The 18,021-nt window shown below is 36.2% G+C and overlaps 1 protein-coding gene across 1 annotated transcript in view; it reads right to left on the bottom strand.

Annotated features, from left to right (window-relative positions):
- SEMA3D (semaphorin 3D) overlaps positions 1-16,172 on the bottom strand; it is a 125,883-nt gene extending 109,711 nt beyond the window's left edge. Inside the window, exon 1 of the mRNA XM_047097073.1 lies at positions 16,001-16,172. Coding sequence (XP_046953029.1) covers positions 16,001-16,151 — 151 coding nt within the window. The 5' untranslated portion in view covers positions 16,152-16,172. The remainder of the gene's footprint in view (positions 1-16,000) is intronic.
- Positions 16,173-18,021: the final 1,849 nt, after the last annotated feature.

The following is an 18,021-nucleotide window of genomic DNA, read 5'->3' on the forward strand; positions in this document are numbered from 1 at the left end:
GGCTCTGAGCTGTCAGCACAGAGCCCGACGCGGGGCTCGAACTCACGGCCCATGAGATCATGACCTGAGCCAAAGTTGGACGCTTAACTGACCAAGCCACCCAGGTGCCCCAAGCCATGTGATTTTTTAAGACTGTCCACAGTTACAATCCTTTGGAACAGAAACTCTGTTCTGTCCCCATTGGGGAGGGGGGTGAGCATGTTGCGTCACACAGCCATTCAGAGGAGGCCTGCCCAATACGTACTTAGCCAGCCTCGCTTCTCCTCAGATGACAGTAGCGTTTACCTCTAGGTCCTCAATGCATTCTTTGTTCTTTCTACCTAAACTTATGGAATTCCCTATAATCACTCGTTCGAACTGTTCTTTTAACAACTTGTTGGTCTATCACCTTCTTCTCAGTTTGTAGTGTCATTCAATGTCCCACGCCCTCAATTTCCCACTCCTATTCTAGCAATACACTTTTGGAAAAGTTACAGGATGATTGTTTCTGAAATGAAATGAAGATAAGATTATTAATTTTTTCCACTAGTTTGAATATGGAAATCATTCCTGTGATAGATTTTTATTTGAATGATGACACAGACAAGATGTTCATGATCCGTGATCAATAAAATGCTGCAGAGCAACAGCACGGCTCTGAGTATCAAAAACCCTATAAGTAACATGATTTTTCATGTTTGTATGTACATGTGCCTTTTTCTGAAGGGTATGTCCAGAATCTTCATCAGCATCTCCTGGTATCTCTCCAAAAGCCACAGAGAAAATGTGTATTTCCAACATGTAGTTAATAACCATTTAGAATAACTTCCCATTTCTTCACTATTTAGAATAACTGCTTGGCACAAGGAAGCAAGTCACTACCTTTATAAAATCTGATGATGAAGGCAAACAATGGACTCACCTAAGACCACCAGGGGCTCTGCACATGATACAAAGACTCTGATAACAAGTTCCACTCTCAGGATCTTACAGCCTAGTGCAGAGGAAATGCTAATACACATCAAAAAGGAAAACATGCTTGTGACAAAAGACAGCAGTAGCGAAAGTCACAGACTGTCAAATACCTTTAATAGTAAAATGGGAAGAAATCCCATCTGCATTTCTTTTACCAAGCCAAATAATGCCACTTCAATGCTCTCACCATTATGTTGGGTAGAGATACTGTATGGTCTCTATGCTCCTTCTAAAATGCCTTCGAGTTCTACAGCATTAGAACCTTATGCCTAACTTTGTTAAAATTAAAGAGCTGTCAGGTAAACTATCATTCACCTCTCTATTCCTGGGCATCACTCTGTTCCTTGGAACAGATCGCCTCTAATCTTTGGGAAGAGCAGGAATATAGTGTAAAGCAATTCCAACTAAAGGGAAATTCTATCAATAACCTTTGTTGGACTCACATGTGCCAATTCAGTGAGGTCCAGAATGGTTAAGGAGGTTTCACAAAACCAATTTGCTCTTAATGGTGCTGTTTGTTCAGCAACAATGAAACTCCTCACTCACGACCAGATGCCCTTCCATGTGAGGGGAAGGCTAAAGATCCCATAATCCCTGTTCTGATTTGAAATAAACATTTGTTCTTAAAAGAATTCTTTGTATCTCCCGTTTAGTGTCACTTAATACAATTGTTCATTCAGCCTGAAGAAACATTTGACCTGACGGTCTACATTCTTCCTCTTCACCTCAGAAAGGAAGGGAGTGGTTAGTCACATTGAATCTAATAAATTTAGGTTTAAGCAACACAGACTTCCTCAATGTTTGACTGTTAAATGAACAAGATCCCATATCCCTGAAATAGCATTTATTGCCAGAAATCTTGAACTGGGTGGAGTTGACCATTTCTCTCACAAGAAGACTACATAGCTAAAAAAAATGGTATCCCACATCCTTTAAAGAACACTTAACAGAAAGATTTTTTGAGAAGATAATCCAAGTTATTAAAGCTAGAATTTCATGAGGTAAAAAGAAAATCACCTTTGAGGAAAGTTACTTCCCAATCTACTCCAGTCACAGGAGTAGAATGCCTCAACAGAGAAAGTTTACAACCAAAAATGGCCCCAGTTCAAAACCGAATTGGCTTTCCCTATGGTCTCAAGATATTCAGCACAAATGCTTACTGCAACTACTCCTATTTTTCCTCAGAGGAAATAACCATTATATCAGTAAGGCTGTTCTGAGGCTTCTTGAAATATGGTTGCATCTCCAGTGTGTTCTTTGCAAAGCTGTTGTAAGTAAGGAAGTAAAGGAGTTTTTATTCCTGTCTTCCCCATAAATTCAGCTTTCCTCCCTTGATCTCTGAACCCCCAGGGCTTTCATGCTGTTAGTATCTAAAGACTTCTTCTATGGAATTCCTTCTTCCCATAGTTTCCAGAAATGTTTTGGCTACCAAACCATTACCTCACCCCCCACCCCCCCCCCAAAAAAAGCCTGTTCTCAGTTTGGGTCAGGAATTGAGTAAAGGCAACAAGTTATTCAGTCCAAAAAGAAAACTAGTCCCTAATACCATGGCTCACTGAGTTCCTTGGGCTCTCTGTGAACTTGTATTTCCTTCTCTAGGTTCTGGTCCAAGGAAAGGCATGGATTCTGTTTTGGAATCAAGCTTTGGAAATTTAACTCATCTTAAACTGGCCCCACCTGACTTTCAATTGGTTTTCTGAAGCTTGAGATCATATGAAAAAATTTTGGTTACCAAAATAGCTGACTTCCACCTATCAAAAATACAAATTAGTCTCTATTTATGTACACTCAGTCTCCATAGCTAACTGCTGAAACAATATCCAATATATAAAGAATAATATTCAAACTTAAAATCCTTACAAAAGACTACTTCAAAACTATAGGTGTGTATTATATTATCTTTATACATTCCTAGGTGAGAAGTCCAACCCTGTTCTCTTCCCACAAATGCAAGTCCAAATCAGGAAAAAAAAAATCAAATTTTCATTTGCTCTTCTGCAATGGAATGTTGAAGATGATTCTGCTCATTAGGTCTTAGAACATTGCCTATGTCAGTAATAAATCAGATGATACCATGTAGGGAAACATAAATTAGAAACAAATAAAGCCTATTATATCATCAGAGCTTTGTTCTTGCCAGGACAGGATGTGGAGAGGAGTGTGGCAATTTTACACTGTCACATTTCCATCTACATCCATGCTTTTAAATTACAGGTTTATTTTTATTTGGCTAGCTTTCAATAGCAGATGCTTTATATAATCCATCACATGTGAGATTCATAATTTATGATTATGAATCCTTTTAAACTCTTACTTTGAAGGAGTCCTTTTAAATGCTCGAAAGCTTTGCTATGATCATTTTTCCCACTGACCTATAAAAAAAGCCTAACGTTATAAGTACCTAGTACATTTCCAGAAAACCAGTGTCATAATAGAATAAACTTCCTCAGAAGGAAGGATTCTGATTTGACAATTATTTTCTTAATGGCCTTCAAGGTCTTGAGAGTATCTCCCCTTCCAAATTTCAAGGAATGTTTAAAATCAAGACACCATGTCACAAATTAATACGGATCTATTTTCAATCAAGTATATAAATTTAATTTTTACAAAACTCAGAAAGCCATACCTTAGTATACCATCAGCTATAGATTCTAAACAGCAAGACAAATAGGATAGGAACAAATAATTCTTCAAGTTAAGATCATGATGAATATACAGAACAAAGAGTAATAACATTTTTGGAAAAGAACAACATTTTATAACGATATTTTTAAAAATTAATTACATCCACCAAAATTAAGTATATGCACACCAAAAAGTAAAGTTAAAAGGCATATGTAAGCATCTGTCTCCTCTCCCATCGTCTACCTCCAAACCAATTTAGTAGTTTATTTTCTATTCATTTTTCTATTTCTAAATAATATGTATACACTACTATCTTTTAGAACATTATTTTCAGACATTTCTACTGAATTCCCTTTGACAGAAATTGAGAATTTTAGCTTTCTGATGCCAACTCTTTCCCTTTAACCAAAGTCCTGACATGATTATATGTCCATTTTTATGAAAAGCTGTATTCAATGATTTCATTATTAAACAACGTAAATAGTCTTCCCTACTTAGAAAACTAGTTCTCTGATCATACTTTCTTTCTTGGGAAAAAAAATCTGTTGCTTCAATTAATAATTTCCAAGTTGTGACATTTACTTAGTTTTGTTTAAGATCACGATTAAATCTGGGGCATAGGTGGTTCAGTCGGTTAAGCATCCCACTTCGGCTCAGGTCATGATCCAGTGGTTTGTGAGTTCGAGCCCCGGGTCGGGCTCTGTGCTGACAGCTTGGATCCTGGAGCCTGTTTTGGATTCTGTGTCTCCCTCTCTCTCTGTCCCTCCTCTACTCACACTCTGTCTCTCTCCCTCTCAATAAATAAATAAATATTTAAAAAAATTAAATCATGATCAAACCTTTCCACAATTCCCGAAAAGGGCCTGCATAAAATTTTCATATGAAATTCTGTCGGATTGTTTTTTATCTCCTGGAGATGTCTCCTGGGCCCTTTCTTCTTCTCCCTACAAACTAGACTGGCTGTTCTCTCACCAGAGGGACAGCTTTCTCAAACTTCCTTCCACCTCTCTCCTACTACGAATCCCAACTTTCCTAGATCCCATGTCTTCTTCCTTGACTTATTTTCTTATTCTGATGAGCACATCTCCAGAAACTTCTTAAGAAATGGTGGCTGAGACTTAAATTTTTGAAATTTTACATGTGTAAAAAGGCCTCTAATTTATTTTTATTAATAGGTGGGCTAACTATAGAATTCTGGGTTGACCAGCATTCACCCTTAGTGATCTGAGGCATGTGAACACTATCTTCCAGTTTTCAAAGTCATGATTGAGAAGTCTCATGTTACCATATCCCCAGCCTTGGAACGTGTCTTTTATTGTTTCTGGAAGTTATATGAATCACTTCTTCACTGTTACTATTATGAAGTTTAAAATAATTGGACTGAACATGTCTTGAACTTTGTTTTTGTTGGTTTGATTTTGTTGTTTTTCACTTGTCATGCCGGGCACTCAGTGTGATATTGATCTAAATTTTAATTTCTATTGGCTCAAGAAACTTTGAGTTTGGCTTTCATTCCAAACAAACAGATGACTATTATCTGTAGAACTTTTCTCGAGGTTTTCTCCAGAAAGGGTCCTCTCCCCACATGCCCAAGGTAGGTAATCCAGGTAGAGGTGTGAAGAGAATCCGTGTCAGAGTATGCACACAGACTTCCAAAAGGAAGATTAAAAATACAGTCATGGAATAATGTTCTCCTGAATTTCAGGCAGTGTTTATAGAGCATAGGCAATGAAATAATGTTTTCCATTTATAGTTTCCTATAAATGTTTTTGTCTCACAAATTATTAGATCTCTGCTCATGACTTTGAGATAGACACCTAAAACCACACTCCTCTCTTATTTTTTTGTATTTTTTTAATGTTTATTTTTGAGAGAGAGACAGAGTGCGAGTGAGGGAGGGGCGGATAGAGAGGGAGACAGAATCTGAAGCAGGCTCCAGGCTCTAAGCTGTAAGCACAAAGCCCGATGTGGGGCTCGAACCCACGAACTGCAATATCATGACCTGAGCCCAAGTTGGACACTTAACCGACTGAACCACACAGGCACCCCGCACTGCCTCTCTTAAATCACAGTTCATAATTTTCAGTAGCCTGCTTGCTACTGTCATTTTCCCCCAATCAACCGATCTTACTGACTTCAATGACTTAATGACATGACCTAGTTCCCAGGCTCAAAAAATCAGAGTTGTTTTTAGTTTACCTTCCTTGGTCCCTTACTCTTTTTTCCTGTATTTAAATAATTGGTACCTCTAAGTCTATTTCACTTCCTCACACCAACATCAAGCTAAATTTAAGTCTTATAAATTTGATCATATAAATTTTCTATTCTTCCCCCTCAAATATTTATTCCTATTGTAACCCAGGCCAAGATGCATATTATTCCTTCTCTAAATTACTATACCTGATTCATAAATAACTTTGTTCTATTCCCTTCTCCTTCACCTATGTCTACCACATGATGCTATCTATTCTTTTTTTTTCCCCTAAATCACAATTAAGTTAGGTCAATTTCATGATCAAAATCTTCCAATGCCAACATACACTTCATTCAATAAAGTATAAATGTTTTCCATTGTTCAAAGTTCCATTTCATACCCAAACTTCTTCAACATTCTTGAATGGCATTCATTAAAAAAAATCCTAATCCTATTGAATTAATATTTTTGCAATTATTTTGTCCCTTAAAAAAACTAGAAGCTCTTGCAGATAAGAATAATGTCTAAATCAATGCTGTAATCCATCACTATTTCTTGCACATAAGAAGTCTAACAAATACTTAACTAATGGTTTTCAAACTAGTGATTCTTATGTATGTTGGTTTACCTGCCTCCCATCTAAATCAGAATTTATTAGAACCATATGAATAATTTAGAGAGGTTAATGTGCCATTAAGAGACCCAACTGTGGCTCTAATGGTTTGCAGTCATTAAAGGTTCTGGTTGTTATCTCCAAATGCTTGGAAGGGGAGCAGATGGGGAAAAGAGGAAGAGGTCTGAATAAGAACACTCTAGAACAGCACTTCTCAGGATTTAACAAGCTTTCAAATCAGCTGGGATTCTTGTTTCTCATTTAGAAAGGGGTCAGGGAAATGAGATTGTACATTTCTAACAAACTCTCAGATTATTCTGGTGCTACAGATCATTGAACCAAAGTTGCAGTAAGAAAGGCTAAAGTACAACATGGCCCCACTGCACTGAAGAGAAGAGCTGAACTCTTCCTTCTTCTCCACACTAGAGTTTCCCTCAAACATTTAAAACATGGTGCGTGTTAATTTATGCAGGATGGCCAGATTATTTTTTTTCCATTACAATTGTACATTGGTTAATTGTGCATATCCCTTACTTATTCTAACAATCTAATTAACTTAAATTATAACTTAGTTGCTATAAGTGATAAATGACCTGCTTAATTTAAACCAATGATATATGAACTTTCCCCCCTCAGTTCTCTCATACAAGGAAGGGAAGTGCATTCATTTAACATGCATTAACCTGGAAGGAGATGCGAAGATGACAAATTATAATTTATTATTGACTTTCAGGTAAATGTCCTGTTACCTGCAGCAGTAGAAATTCTACCAGAAATGCCTAAATATAATTGTATTTGTAAAGACCTTCAGTTTTTACTTCAATTAATTCAATTACGAACTGTTTGGACTCCCTTTGAAGCCTGTCATGATATTCAATTTGTGTTTTGTGACATTCAAGGAACTTTCCCTATTTTATCCAATTTGATCTTTGAGGAGAACTAGAGGATTATCACTAATTTCTAGATGAGAAAACCTAGACTCAGAAAGAGCAAATCCTCATCCTAATGGTGGCTGAACTGTACATGCCATAGAAAGAGCTAAAATCGAGGTCTTCTGACCTGAAGCCCTGTTGCCTATTACAGCTATATTTTATATTTGAAGAGTTAGCACTATTTAGAAAAACAAGATTCTTTTACAAAACAATTTTAGTCACATTTTTACACAATATACCTATTGCTGGAATATTTACCTTATTTTCCAGACTGTGCCTGGCTCACTGTGGCTTTAGTCAAATAAACTTCTTTATGAGTGTCATTCTTTACAAGTAAAAAGTACTTAGTTCTGATACACGCCTCTTTTGAATTAATAGGATTAAATCAGCCAATTTAAAGGACTTTCACAAAAATGCAAAATATATATTACTAGTTTTAAGAAGCACAGAGGCATTTGTCAAATTTTCTGTGAAAAAAAGACCCAATGGCATTCAGTTTTAAAATGTCCTTAAATTGGGTGCCTGGGTGGCTCAGTGAGTGAAGAGGCTGACTCTTAATTTTGGCTCAGGTCATGATCTCATGGCTTGTGAGTTTGAGCCCTGCGTCAGGCTCTGTGCTGACACGCAGCCTGCTTGGGATTCTCTCTCTCTGCCCTCTCCCTGCTCACGCTCTCTCTCTCTCTCTCTCTCTCTCTCTCTCAAATAAATAAATATATAAATAAATAAACAAATTTTTTTTTAAAAATAAATAAAATGTTTTTAAATTTATATTTTTACACATGTATTGAAAGAATCTCATTGTAAAAATTCCCTTAATAAGACCTAAGGAAGTTGAGCCACATTGTAAGTAAGTAAAGTCCTAAAACAAGCAGTTGTATATACAAAATTTTATCTCAGTAATTTATACAATAGTAATCCCACCACATACAAGATCTGTCCAAAAAGAACTTTTTTAATGGGGTGCCTGGGTGGCTCAGTTAGGTTAAGCCTCCGACTTCGGCTCGGGTCATGATCTTACAGTTAGTGAGTTCGATCCCTGTATTGGGCTCTGTGCTGGCAGCATGGAGCCTGGAGCGTGCTTCGGATTTTGTGTCTCCCTCTCTCTCTGCCCCTCCCCTTGTCATGCTCTGTCTCTATCTCTCAAAAATGAATAAACTTGAAAAAAAATTAAAAACAAAGAACTTTTTTAACTAAAAAAGACTTGACAGGGTTTAATCCCAGAAAAAAATTGCCTTTACTTAAGTAATGATACTCTTAAACTTCCTTCCATGTTTATAGGCATAACCAAAGACACAACCAAAGTATCCCTTGATCTAGCCCTCTTTTACCCAGCCAGGAGGACATTGCTGACCTTTGTAGATCTCAGCGAGTTTTATATCCCTTCTTAATTCCAAGAACACTTTTTGCATGATACTTCTGTGGTAACATTAAATTATGTATTATTTTACATTACTGTGTAACTTCTATCACTTTGTGAACCTCCACAGATCAATAATATTTAGAACACTGCTCAAACACAGTGTTAAATAGATTTTAATTATTATTAATAGGCTTGGATGCAGGCAAGTTGTAGTATAAATACTATTGAATTGAAAAGCAGGAGACTTGGATGTTTGTTGTTGTTGTTGTTATTGTTGTTGCTGTTGTTTTAATTATCTCTTATGTGATTCTGAGGTTATCTCTTCTTTCTGAGTTTTCTTTCCAAATGTTTATGCCTCAATTTTCTAAATGTTGATAGTACTTACAACCTGTATCACTATATCAAACAGTAAACACATTCCTCCTTGAACATAGTTTTAGAACTGCTTGACCTATCTTTCCATCTAGACAATAGCTGACACTGACAATTATGCAGAAAATATTTTATTATGCAAAATGGGCCACTTTCATTAACATGTTTTTAAGGTATTTTTTTAATTTGTTTTTTATTTTTTAAATTTATATCCAAATTAGTTAGCCTATCGCGCAACAATGATTTCAGGAGTAGATTCCTTAATGCCCCTTACCCATTTAGCCCATCCCCCCTCCCACAACCCCTCCAGTAACCCTCTGTATGTTCTCCATATTTAAGAGTCTCTTATGTTTTGTCCCCCTTCCTGTTTTTATATTATTTTTGCTTCCCTTCCCTTATGTTCATCTGTTCTGTCTCTTAAAGTCCTCATATGAGTGAAGTCATAGGATATTTGTCTCTCTCTGACTAATTTCACTTAGCATAATATCCTCCAGCTCCATCATTAACATATGTTTTAAATGTAGCCTATTTTAGAGAATAGAATGGAATTTCATCAATATTTTCTTCAGTAAGGTATGCCTTGTCTCGCATCTCTCCTGAATCATCAATTATTTCTCTACTAGATTATTTCACAATTGGCATATAAATATGGTGTTATTTAGTTCGTGAAAAAAAAATCTCTTGATTTTATTTTCTTTCCAGCTACTACTGTCCATGTCTCCATTATAGAAAAAATCCTTGGAAGAATTATCTATAATTCTCTCTAGTCCCTGAGCCCATGTTCTCAGGAATCCATCCTAATTGTGCCATGGCTCCCACACTCAAAGACACTACTTTTATCAAGGTCAACAATGAACTTCTGTTGTTGAATTTAATGTGAATTTTTGCTTGTCATCTTTGAAGAAACATTAGCTGAATATGACATTGCTGATAATACGTTTTCCTTTACTTTCTTCATTGACTTCCTGTATACTACAAACTACTGATTTTTCTCCTACATGGTTTCTCTGGGCACTTCTTTTCAGTTCACTTTGAAGCTCATTTCCCCTTTCTTTACTTTCTTGGCTTAAGAGAATCCCAGAACTCAATCCTCCAAATTCTTCTACATCCCTTTGTTATCTCATAGAGTTTCACGGATTTAAAAATTCTATATGCTAACTGCCAAATTCATATCTCCAATGACATCTCCCATAAACTCCAGAAATTATGTACTCAAATGCCTTCCTGGCATTTCATTTAGACATCATAATAGTCTTGTCTTCTCCAACAAATATGTCCACTTGATTTCCCCTCAAAACCTACTTCTTTCACAATCTTCACCATCTCAACTAATGGTATCTCCATCCTTAAATTAAAAAAAAAAAAAAAAAAAAGATGGAGTCAGATTTGACTCCTCTATCTTCATGTCTGATCCATCAAAAAATCCCGTTGACTCTACATATCATCCTCTTCTCCTACCTCACTGCAACCAGTCCGGCCCACAGACCATCATTTCTTACCAGCATTATTACAATATGTCTACTTCCCTGACCTCCCCCTTTCAGTGTATTTACAATACAGAAACCACAATGATCCTATAATAATAAGAGTCAGATTATGTCACCTCTGTGCCAAAATTCTCCAGTGAATTCCCAACACACAGACTAAAAGCCAATGTTTTGACAATGACAACAGTGGAAGAATCTAATCTTTTTCCTTCTACCAACTCTCTGATTAAATTAATCTTCTTTCCTGTATCTCAGTGTTTTTCAGCCATGTTGTCTTCCTTAGGATTCTTAAACATGGCAGACACATTTTTGCCTCATGACATTTGCACTGGCTGTTTCTTTTGCCAAAAAATATTTCTTTCCTAAGTATCTGCATGATTTGCGACAGTAATTTCTTTAAGTATTTGTGAAAAACATCACTTTCTCAGTGAGCTCTTCCCTTACCACATACTTGACTACTACACTCCCACCATTCTCTAGCTAACTTTCCTGATTCATTTCTCTCCATAGCACTTATCATCTTCTATTTTGCTAGGCAATGTACTTATATATGGCCTGCCTTTCCTATCAGAATATAAACCACATGATGACAAGGATTTTGGCCTCTTCCATTTGCTGACATATCCCCTTGTTGCCAGAACAAGGCCAGAAACGTAATGGGCATTCAGAAAATATTGTTATTAACTGTTGACAGTTAAACATCACACACACACAGTAAGATTATCCCTAAATTCTTGAAACTACAGATGCCCAGATGAACAGCCTCTGTTTAGAGAAAATACATCTGGGAAAACAAGTGTGTTCATTCAAACATGGCACATCTACCAAAATTAAACCATCAGTGACTTGCTTCATAGAAAAAAACATATATTACATGTAAATTCTTATTATAAGATTGATAAGGCTTCTTCACTATGTACTTAAGGGGAGGTATTCAGAGCAAGCCGGCTTCTTTTCCCATTAATTTGACAACAAAAATGTCCACTCTAGATTGCATTTTGTGGTTGGAACTCCTTAGTGATTTTAATGATTCACTTTAACCCATTCTGAAGGTTACCAACCATCAAAGACACTACTCTTATCAAGGTCAACAATGATCTTTTTAACTGGAAGGGCTTATTAACTACTAGAAGACCACAACAGTAAAAATACTGGAAAGCACCTTTAATAAATTCACAATCTCTGGGTGGTACTTAACTGAAGGAAACTAACTCCAGTAGAAAATGCTTTGGGAGTAAGTGGAAGTAATCTTAATATGTGTTGTAAACAAGAGGGAGCTACATAATGTTTTTCACAGTTGTTCCCATAGGGAAACCTTTGGTCTGTAGACAATCATTCACATCTAGCAAGATAATAATGTTTCACAAAAAGCATAATTGACGGTATTATGCTTACTATGCGACACACTGACTTAGGGGGGTATTCAAATGGAACTGATAGCTGAATTCCCCTTATGCCAGGTTCAAAGGATGTAGTAAGAAAAAAGATGATACATGTGAAACATATGCATATCATGCATACACGTATATGTAATAGATATAAACCATTCACATATAAGTTAGTACTAAAATCTAAAATTAGGAAAGGAAAAGAAAAGCTAGAAAGACTATACAAAAAAGAAAAAAAAGATGAAAAAAACACTACAATTCATAACAAGAAATGAGTCTTTGTATATTCAATTAACTTTCATTTTTCTCTTCCTATTCCAAAGCTTTTGTCCAGTTTTTCTTTATTTTACCTACCTCATTTTCTGGTTCTCCAAACAAATAATATTGCAGATGCTAATGATTCCTAGGCAAAAATATCCTGAACCTATGAGTTCCTTCACAACGATTGTGAAATATGGAATGTTTATACTATTTATTACAGGATTGAAATCGGTCATCTCTCACAAGTTATTTTTTTACTACATCTGCAGTATAAACTGTACACGCCACTGAGAGAAGTCCAACCTATAGGGCAAAATGTATATCATAACCTTATAACATGAATTCCAGATACATACAACATCCTGATCTCCAAGTTTCCTTACCTGCTACTCAAGAAACAGGTTTAGGATGCATACATGTGCAAGAATTCAAAATATGCAACTGAAGGGAAATCTCTTTACAAAACAATAGAACCAAACAAGCTCCTGTGGATTCAGAAGTTCAAAGTTAAGTCTTTATCAAAGAGCATTCTTCGGATAAAATGGTTATTATATTTTCTGTTGGCCTTTAAGAAATCCCTCAAAATAACCTTGCAGCTGCTCAAAGTAGCTAATGCTACTGATACTGTCTGCATCCCTGGTCAGCATCTAAGGAAGCATGAACCATGGAAAGCAAAGAAAACAAAGTGGAGTTTGTGACCAGAAAAATTAAATATTTTTGAAAACAAAATTATTTTTTCACTTCAGCTGATGTTTCCAACCTCACATTCTGGCAGTGTTTTAATGCCCAAAGCACAAACTTTTAGATGCTCCCCAAACTATCTAAGCAATGGGTGGTATTAGCTGATCTCAATTAGTTAGAATCAAAAGAGAAGGAAAATGCCAAGAGAGAGCTATGATTGTTATCTCAGAGGTAGGAATGTTGTGTACAGGCAATCTGCCTCACCATAACCCCAAATTAGCAGTTCCTTCTCAACTCTCAGATACGGTGGAGAAAAGGTGGACACGGAAGTGGTTCACATTCTTGGAAGTGGATGTGCACATTCATAGTGCTGAATAGATGATTTCCAAAGAGATAAGATATTCTTTTATTTTTTTATTTTTTAGTGTTTATTTTTGAGGGCGGGGGCAGAAACAGAGTGTGAGCAGAGGAGATGCAAGGAGAGGGAGACACAGAATCCAAAGCAGGCCCCAGGCTCTGAGCTGTCAGCACAGAGCCTGACGCGGGGCTCAAGCTCATGGACCGTGAGATCATGACCTGAGTCAAAATCGGATGCTTAACTGCCTGAGCCACCCAGGCACCCCAACCTATTCTTTAAAGTGTGAAGAGGAGTGCTCTGTTAGGGTTGTGAATAATTCTCCTAGTAAAGATGACCACTCAATTATTAGCATACAGTCTGGAAACAAAAGGCTAATAGTAGCTATGGGGAGCTAGCAGAGGTGTGTGTGTGTGTGTGTGTGTGTGTGTGTGTGTGTGTGTGTATCTTTGGAGGGTGGGTTGGGAGGAGGTTTCCATAATTCTCACCCTGCATTCAATCTTTGTTGCTGCTTACCAGGCTGCGACATGTCAATTACCCAAATGTAAACAAAAATCTAAAAAACATAACACTTGGAAAGTATACTTAATAGAAGAACCATCAAAAGAGTAATTCTTACTGCATTTAATCCAACACTTACACCAGTTCTGCTTTTATATAAATAAGCACTAGGCACTGAGAGGAGTGACAGTCTATACAGAGATAAGTAAACAAGACTTTGAACTCACAGGATTGATTCCAAGTCCAAAAACATGTGTATACAAAAACAAACAAAACAAAACAAAACCCTCAAACTAGGGATAAACTAATTAGTAGCAGCTATATGGAATTAATTAATAATATTTTTCTATTTTTAGGCGCTAATTTGCTAGTTTCAAATAATCAACTTATCACATTTGAGTTCATATTTTATAACCATTTGTATGGAACTATGATTATGAACCCAAATGATCACGATGACGATATATATTTTTTTCCATATATTTATCAAAAGGCATAACATCTCACAAGTGTGTAGGTCTCTTTGGGCCACGCTGTCATCTTAAATAGAGCATGTGGCCTTCTTCAACTCTATTTAATTTTGACAACTGAAAATCATATAGCCAGTCAAACATCAGCATGGTGCTTCTGTAAATGTTAAAGCTCACTCTGATGGGTGAGTGCCTCAGGGAAGAACCACTAATGACCAGGAACTAAGAAATAGGATCAGGCAGTTAGTGTCTATGCAGCATGAGACTGACTCAGGAGCTGAGCCACGACCCAATCTGAAACCTTGGCAAGTTTCTCAGTTTCTCGGTACCTCAGCATACCCATATATGTAAGAAGGGGATGATAACAACCCTCACCATAACAGCCAGTGCTAAGGATGAAATGACAACACACCGCGTTTATACCAATGCTTTGCTCTCTGTTTCTTTGAAAGTCTGATTTATTTTGTGTTGTTCACACATATCAATGCAATCTTCTAGTGTTATTCACTCTATCATAGGAACCAGAGTTTCCTTTTCCTTTTTCCCCTTCAACCTCTTTATTTTCAAACTTTCTGTATCTTTTTTTTTAATTGTTTGGACTTTCATATTTGTTTTCTGTTCTTTTCTTAAGATTAATTCTGAATACAGGCAAATGAACGACTCTGACTTGTGCATACGATGGGTTGTGAAAATCCATATACTTGGGGAATCACATCCCTTATCAGGATAGAGAACTCTTCCATAATTCCAAAACATTTCTTTCCATATCTCTTCCCAGTTAATCCTCCCCTCAACCACACAGAGGCGATTTTCTGGGTTTGTTTTTTGTTTTCTTGTGTGCTTTTTTTAAACTGCTTAAAAAATTCTAGAAAAATATTAGAACTCAAAAATAATATGTTGCCTTAACTCTTTAACTCAGGAGATATAAATTCCAGACAGATACCCACGTATGAAATGTGTAATGGGTATAATGCCAATTCCACTTCCACTTATATTTGACATGAAGTTAGGTTTTATTATTGATATTTAATTTGAACTCAGTAAGTTGTTTTAAACAGCTATTAAAACTGCAGGCATAAGTTTTACCTACCAAGTTTGGTATAAAGGAGTATAAGTCCCTACATCTTTCTCATTACTTAAAGTATTAAAGAAGCACGAAGAGAAAACAAAAGATATACATTTTTAAGAATAAAACTTGGCATAGTCCCTGTCTATCTATCTATACACATAAACATACACACATGTAAGATGACTAAATATAACTCATATAAACTTTGCTTTTATGTTAATTTAAACATTTAAAAACAATTAGCAGATTTCATTTCTTAAAGAGATTTTCATTTCTGTATTTCAAGCCTTCCACGTGGTCTTTTTAAAAGAATAAACATGTATATGTTTGAGATCTTAATGGTAGGTTAGTGTATTCATTTTTTGAAGATATCTTACTGTGTTTAAAAATAAATCCCCTCTAACCAGGGATGAACTAATCCATATGAGCTATATGAAATTATGTTTTTCTATTTTTAGGGACTGATTTGTTTTAATACAAATCTGATTATAACCTATAAACCAAATCACCAAATCATGTTAATCAGTAGCTGATCATTGTAAATAATGAGCTGAAAAGGGTACACGAATAACCCAGGCACCATTTCCCTCACAAAAATGATAATTGGGCATTGTATTCTATAATATTTTTATTAACTGATGCCAATACTATAAACATTTCACTGAAGTCAGTACGCATTTCTAAAGAAAAGAAATACAGTCATCAAAAAGACAATCTGAAAAACATTTACAGACTTACCTTTGTAAGTCAGCTTGAGTCGTGGAATATTTTGCTTAGCAGTTCCAATGACAGGAAGAAAGAGCATGATCATGCTTAGCATCATCAAGGCATGAAAAAGGTGAAAATTGTGGCTTCTGGACTTTGGTCTCTCATTTTTAGTAGCATTCATGATGAAAACAATGTCCTCTTTCAAACAGTGAAAATTCAATCTAAAAAATAAGAAAATAATCATTAATAGAGCAGTTTGCTGATTTTCCTAGACTTACTAAATTATAATTTTCTGAATGTGTATAGATTTTAAAATAATAATTGCACCTTCTCCCCTGTTTTGATTTTGCAAATTGTTACAAGGGAAATGAATCAGAACTGATTGATAAAATTCAGGTCTGCCTTTACTCAGATGCAGAGGAGAATGCATACTAAAATTTCAACTATTTATGATAATTAGCCTCCCTTCTGTAACAAAGCTTTGTTTTGTTTTTAACACAAATGCAGGAGGAACCAACTCTTTCTAACTTCATGAGTTCTTTACTCAAATAAGAATACTGGTAGAAGCCTATTCTTTCCCTATATCATCCCCAAGGAGAAAGATCCCCAAGCAAAAACAAATAAAAGCTGTCATGTTCAGGGAGTTCTTCTCTTGTTTCTGACATAAAGATTTTTTTTTAAGTTTATTTATTTATTTTGAAAGAGAGAGACCACGAGGAGGGATAGAAGGGAAGACAGAGAGAGAGAAAGAGAATCTCAAGCAGGCCCTGTGCTAACAGTGCAGACCTGGGGCTCGATCTCGGGAACCATGAGATCGTGACCTGAGCCAAAATCAAGAGTTGCAGGTTTAACTGACTGAGTCAATTAGGTGCCCTGTGACATAAAGATAGTTTAAAAGTCTGCCTAAAATTGGAAAAATTGGCAATGATTAGGTCAGAGCCACCGCCACCAATTTTAGGCCTGGGGTAATGTGATTTAACCTGCACTCTATATACTATTCCACACACGGCAGTAATGAAAAGAAAAACAAACTGTAATATAAAAGGCTTTATAAAAGAGAGGAAGTTGTGATCAACTAGGTTGCCATAAATAAGCTGCCTTGCTTGTCTTTCTTAAGATCTGAAATAAATTAAAACACACATTTCAAACTAAGCCTGATAATGATAATGACAAATAATATTGATTGAATATTTATAGGTACCAGATACTTCCTTTAAAGTGCTTTCCATAACTGAAATAACTTAATCCTGTTAAATGAACTAAACAAGGAGGCCATGAGACTGGGGTGACTCTAATGCAGTGGCGGCCTCCTAAGCAAGCTGAGATGTAAGTCTACCAAATCAAAGTTACAAAATCGAAAGTTACAAAATCAAAGTTACAAAATCAAAACACGAGGACAACCAATCACAAAGAACCAACTAGGCCGCAGGCTGTAGCCAATTTTTTCTCTGCTTTGGCACTTTCTCTGCCCAAGTCTTTACTCTGGCTGCCAGAGGCAAAGCGCTCCCAACCTCTTCCGGTTGGGCACTAGAGGGCTGGAATCAATTTTTGCTCAAATGAACTTAAAATTTTAGTATGTCTCAGTCTACATTTTACTAATGCCACTGACAGCCTCAAAGGATACATAATTATTTACCTCATTTCACAGATGAGGAAACTGAGGTATACAGTTAAATGGGTCTCCCAAGATCACATGGTCACATAAGAAGTGAATTAAAATATTTGGCCAGGACCTTGGCTAGAGTTGGACTCCTAACCCCTAAGTCTCTGGGTGTTTTGCAAAGTGGTGGAATCAAGGGATCAACTCTTGCAGTCTTCAACTTCTCTTCTTTCTCCACAAAGTTACTGCTGTCTTTCTGAGAAACAGCCCACAGAGAGAATCTCGCTATGCCTACTTCCAGGGAAGATTCCAGATGTGGTACCTGCTTTACCTTTTGTCCAAAAAATTTCTATACTTCATTAGTAATTGCTGTAGTATAGAGTATCCTTTATTAAAAAAAGTATACTTTAAGTAGTTTTCTAATTATTGAATATCAAAATGTTCTATGTAT

This window comes from Lynx rufus, unplaced genomic scaffold, assembly GCF_022079265.1.
Source record: "Lynx rufus isolate CCGP_SWC_20201006 ecotype Redwood Valley unplaced genomic scaffold, mLynRuf1.p SCAF_4, whole genome shotgun sequence".
In the NCBI taxonomy this organism is placed as follows: Eukaryota; Metazoa; Chordata; class Mammalia; order Carnivora; family Felidae; genus Lynx; species Lynx rufus.